Raw genomic sequence first — 5914 nt, forward strand, 5'->3', positions numbered from 1 at the left:
GGAAGTTTCAAGATATTTTTGACAGGTTTTAAAGAATGTTTTTGGTCATTTTGGACAAATTACAGTGTTTTGGGACAAGTTTTAAAACATCTGGACAAGTTTTTACTTAGGCACAATTTTTTTGTGCAATAATATTACACTTCATTACTTAAACGTTTGCACCCTACTGAGAGATTAACAAAGGTTCATCTTATCTATTCTTTTTAAGTTTTGAATTGTTTATGAGAGGATTTTGAGTTAAGTTAATATTTTAAGTTTTTAATTGTTGATAACATCAATCTTATATCTTTACTGTAAATCATTCAGGTTTAATTGTGTTGCTTTGAATACGCTCTATAAATAAAGACTCATTTTTAGTGGCATTAATGCAAAAGATTAGTAAAGTGCGACTTAATTTAAAGCAACAGATTCCACTTGATGCTGAACTGTTTTCCATCGTATTTCATCGACCTTTTTGACCTCTGTGAGCTGAAACACCTTTAAAAGCCCCTGAGCTGCCCTCGCTGCTCACCGTAGGCGGGAATCCTGATGATGGTGAAGAGGATCTCGTTCTCTGGAGTGTCCTGGTCCAGGACGCTGAGGGACGAGTTGGTGATGACGACGCCCGAGTTTTCCTCCACGTGGATGCTGCTGACGGACACCACCGGCTGCCGGTCCTCCTTACTCTCCTGTCAGACAAAATGATTCATATGACGGCGGAAACAGACGCAGCAAAACACCGGAGAGCCTTGAAGTTTGTACATAAAATCACATTAAAACACACTTTATTCCATCACGTCTGCATGATGACTGTCTCCACTGATTTTAGATCATTTTCTTGACTAATCGGTTGATTTTTTTGGTCTATAAACGGTACATAAAAGTCCATCAAAGCCCAAAACGACGTCCTTAAACGTCTTGTTTTGTCCAAAACCCAAAGATATTCAGTGTACTTTTATAAAGAAAGAAAAAACTAGGAAATAATCACATTTAAGAGGCTGAAATCAGACGAACTGATCATCAAAAATGGCCGACAACTAATTGATTAATTATTCCGGCTCGATTTAAAAAACACTAAACACACCAAAAAATGATGAAGATTATTGTTTTTGATACAATATCAGTTTAAACGACAGTAAAAATACAGAAAGACTTTGAATATAGACGTAAAAATCTAAAATGATTGGTATCAACTGTCATATTCCTGGTGTTGTGACGCTTCTTTTTGACACTTTTGGATTGAGGACACTCATGTAAATCGATTTTAATCCCCTCTTAAGTGAAGTTAAACAGAATAAACCTTTATGGAAGCAGAACAGCTGCAATATTTTTTAAAAAAAATCTGAAATAATCAACAAAAATAGTTGATATCAGAATTTACGAGTGTTTAGTTCATTTTAAAAACTTTTCAGGAACCTTAAAGGATCATTTTCTTCACTTTTAGTTCTTATTTATGTTCACTTTTAACAGAATTTTTGACATTTTTCCACAAGAAAAAAAATGCAACTAAGCTTAAATCCACTTGGAGTTCAGAGGAGTTTAAAGAAGTTTAATCACTTAAAAAATCTAATTTAAGTTTGTAAATTTGTCCTCTGAGCACTGAAGAAAGCGGCTGAATCTCACCTGGATGTCGATCTCCACGGCGAAGGCCTCCGTCTGACTGGTTCCGTCGCTGATGTACAGGCTGAACACGTCCTGCTCGCTGTCCGGTTTGCGGCCTCCGTCCTGGACGTAGAAGATGTGGTCGGACGTGAGGTCCTCCACGGAGAAGGGAACGTCGGGGGTGATGATCCTGGCGCCTCCGACCGAGCCTCCTGAAGGTGGAAATGAGCAGATCAACAGATTAAAACTCAGAAAAATGGGACTTTTAATTGCCTCTTTTCCCTCCCATCTCTTAAAAACTCATAAGTTCCGTCACTGTTAATGTGAGAACGACGGCCGTCCTCCTCTCCAGCTGTGAGCGTCGCATTAAAGCAGCAGTTTGCAGGCTGCAGCGTTCAGCACACGGAGCTGGGGTTCCTCTCAGGCGACCCGTTAGCGGCCCGTCGCTGAGACTTCTGACAGCAGAATTAGTCTTTTCTTTTAATTTCACTTCAGCCAGAACTGTGGTGCAGTTTGGATGCAATAAGACACTTTTACAGCTTGAAGCCCCATTTGGCTGGAATGTGTGATTTAATAATAATAGTGAGGGAAAAAATGGAGGCTCCACATACTTTATTTTACTATTTGCATGTTTCATGTGTTGTCTGTGTTTAAACACTGGCTGCACTTCAGCTGAAAACTCCATAAATTCTTGTCACATGATTGTTTGTCGCAGTTGAGTGAATAATGGCTTCACAGTTGCATAAACTCGCCCAAAATATTTCTTTTTTTGCAAATTTTGGTTTGCGCAAACTGTTTGCTTTTGTCAAATTTTTAAATTAGACTTTTTTAAAAATACATATAAAAAAGTAATTAAACTTGTCTCCTCTTGGCTTTGTTTAATCACTTCCTGCAGTTCTACCAAAAACCTTTTATTATGATATTATTGGTCACAACTGAGTCACTAATGGCTTCACAGTTGCACAGAACAGCTCAAAAATATATATATATTTTTTTTTTTTTTTAAACAGATTCTGTTTAATGCAAACGCTTCTGGCAAATGTTTAAATGCAACATTTAGAACAAAGTAATTAAACTTGTCTCCTCTCGATGCATGCAGTTCAGCCGAAAACTCGCTGAAATTTTTGTCAAATGACTGTTGGTCCCAGTTCAGTAAATAATGGCTTCACAGTTGCACAAAAGAGCCCAAAATATTTTCTTTTTTACAGATTCCAGTTAATGCAAACTGCTTGTTTTTGGCAAATTTTTAAATGAGTTATATAAAAATAAATAAATAACTAACTTTACACACTGCCTGCAGTTCAGCCGTAAAGTCCCTGAATTTTTGTCACATGGCTGTTGGTCACACTTTGGTGAATAATGGCTTCACATTTGTGCCAAAGAGTCCAAAATAATTTGCTTTTTACATATTCTGGTTAATGCAAACTGTTTGTTTTTTGCAAATTTTTTAAAAGAGTTATTTAAAAAATAAAAAATAAATAAATAATGTAACTTGTCTCTTCTTGGCTGTGTTTAAACACTTCCTGCAGTTCAGCTGAAAACTCCCTGAATTTTTATCATGAGTATGTTGGTCACAGATGAGAAATTTATGTTTGTGCTTTTGTGCAGATGAGTGCAGAAGTTTTGTTTTTTCACAGAATCTGATTCGAGGAAATGATTTATTTTTGGCACATTTTAACTTTTTTTTTTTTCTGACAACATTTTTTCTTACAGTCAGAACTTTGAAAATCCAACAATAGTTTTGTTTACTATAAAGAAGATGATTTTTTTGGCACAATATTGCTTCAAACTACAGTAAAAATACAAAAACACTTTAGACATAAAGATCTCATGTTATTGGCATCAACTACCATATTTCTGGTATTGCACTTCTTCTTTTTTGACATTTTGGATTGAGGACGCTCATTAAACTTCATGCCAAACCATTGAACTACACAGTTTTTGGGTGTGTTTTTGTGCTTTGTGGGACTATTTTCCTCTTCCCAGAGCTCTCAGACAAATTTAAAAATAATCAGCCTACTGCTTATAAAGTCTGACAGCAAAATCGGTCTTTCCCTACCAATGGGCCCTTTTTTAAAAATTTCATTTTAGCCAGAGCTGTGGTGCAGATTGGAAACAGGAACGAGAGACTTTTACAACCTGAATCCCCGTTTGGCTGTAATGGATCATTTTAATGGAAAAAAAAAAAAGCTTTTAAATACGTAAGCTTGGTCCGCACACAGATGACTTTTAGAGTTAAATTAATGACTGAACAGAGACGTTTTCTCATAGTTTTTGTTGCATCTGGTCTGTTTATGATTTGCATTCATATCTCCATGTATCAGTGGTACTTTAGTCCTAAATGTTTTACTGTTTATACAGTTTTTGACTCTAAAAAAAAGGGTGTAATGTTGGCTATTTATACATTTTAAATCAAAGAGCAGTGGTTTTAATCATTTCATATTTATTCCATGCAGTCTATGTATGGTCTGCCTTCTTTTTCTATGTATCAGGCAGCTGAACAATGCAGCACAGATGGGACGCTACCATTATCTTTTGGGATTTTTTTTGGCACAATATTGAAAAAAATACAAAAAGACAAAGTTTTTTGACATTTTGGTTTGAGGATACTCTTCAAACGTCTTACAAGGTCGTTAAATAATTCAGTTTTATTTGTGTATTTTGTCCTTTGTGACTTATTTCTTTGCTCGTAAAGAGTTCTGAGCCTAATTTTAAAATAATCTGCTCATCACTTAGAACATCCGACAGAAAAATTATTCTTTTCCCACCAACTGGGCCCTTTTTTTCATTTTTAATTTCACTTTAGGGCAGAATCGTGGCGCAGTTTGGGAGCAGGAACCAAAGACTTTTACAGCTTTGGCGAGAATGGATCATTTTAATGGAGAAAAAACTTCTAAATATGTAAGTTTATTACACAGAGGTGAGTTTTCAGGGTTAAATTAACGATCAAATGGGGACATGTTCACTCAGGCAGCAGTAGAAATGGTGCTCCAGGATCAAAAAGAGGATTTTTTTTCAGATTTTGTTGCACAACAATGTTTTTTTAATATGTTTTTCTCACAAGTTTATTTTTTTGCTGTTCTATCCTAGTTTTTATTTAAGTTGTAAGTTACGTTTCATAGCTTCTTGTTCTATTTGTGTGTTCTATAAATAAAGTTTATTATTAATATTCTATTAGCTAAACTGGTATCAAGAAGCAAAGAATGTCAGATGTGGAATATCGTGGCATCCCTTCAGATGCTCCTTAAACTAAATGTGGTGTTTTTTTTTTGTGAATATGAGTCGTTTTCCTTTTCTTAAAATATCACTTTCCAGAACTTTCCTGCCGTTTGGATGCAGAGTCGACGCGCCGGGAGACTTTTACGAGCTGCGACGACGGGAGCCGAATGCACAAAAACCAACCTTGAAATCTCCCGAGCCGGAGACAAAGCACGAGGCTCGGGAAGACGGATGGCTCCTCGGCGAGCTGAGTCAGGAGCCGCTCGGGGTTTCTCAGACGTGATGGAGACGCGACGGTAAATCACATCACATCTGCATCATCGGCGGCGGCGGCGGCGGCGAGGGGAAGCTCTTATCTGGGCGGGAAACCCTCACAGAATCCTAATCAGGCCTGGAAATCTCCGGCAGCTGATTCTGTCATTTTTATTTTTTTATTTTCCGGTTGTTTGTTCTGTGCAGATTTCAGGAAAAGCGACGACGCCTCGGCCCGTCGCTGATTGAACAAGATTAATGAACGCCGGGAGACGGCAAACGGGCGGGAAAGTAAATGAGTTGTTGAGGCGGCAGATAAAGAGCGGGAAGGCTGCGATATTAATCTCAGAGCTGTGAGAAAAATACATCTAATAACTATTTTTTTGGAACACCTTTAAGTGCATCCTGCTGTTCTAAGCAACATTTCGCTGAAAACCTTTATAATAAATACACCAGAGAGCTGTGGAGTAATCTCACTTTGACTTAACGGGGCAACACAAGTGAAATGAAAAAGTCTGCAGGAATGTGTGCAGCAGTGATGCGCAGAAATAAACGAGTAATACGAGGCGATTAATTGACTATAAGTGTGAAATACTTCTACTACTTGTCATATTAGCTCAGATTTGTCTTTGAAGTCTGTAAGCGTCTTAATGTCAGGCACCGAAACACCAAATGAAATCAGCTGTTTCTCTACTGTGTGCTACAAAAGGAACAACATGCTGACAGATATTACAGTTTTTATCACCTGACTAGTTGTAGAAATACAAACACGAGGTCAGAGGTTGATTAAAATCTGAATCCTCTGGTGAATGTAGGAATCTGAAGAGCTGAGTCAACTTTATAAGTCAAGAACACCTCCAGG

General features: G+C 37.4%; 1 protein-coding gene across 1 annotated transcript in view; it reads right to left on the bottom strand.

The window, feature by feature from the left end:
* The window catches only part of LOC103372019 (extracellular matrix protein FRAS1-like), a 157257-nt gene that overhangs the window by 63507 nt on the left and 87836 nt on the right, over positions 1-5914 (bottom strand). The window contains exons 23-24 of the mRNA XM_008301532.1: positions 1603-1790; positions 512-668 (exon numbers count right to left, since the gene is read on the bottom strand). Coding sequence (XP_008299754.1) covers positions 512-668; positions 1603-1790 — 345 coding nt within the window. The remainder of the gene's footprint in view (positions 1-511; positions 669-1602; positions 1791-5914) is intronic.

The sequence above is a fragment of the Stegastes partitus genome, unplaced genomic scaffold (genome assembly GCF_000690725.1).
Source record: "Stegastes partitus isolate 25-593 unplaced genomic scaffold, Stegastes_partitus-1.0.2 Scaffold1683, whole genome shotgun sequence".
Lineage (NCBI taxonomy): Eukaryota > Metazoa > Chordata > Actinopteri > Pomacentridae > Stegastes > Stegastes partitus.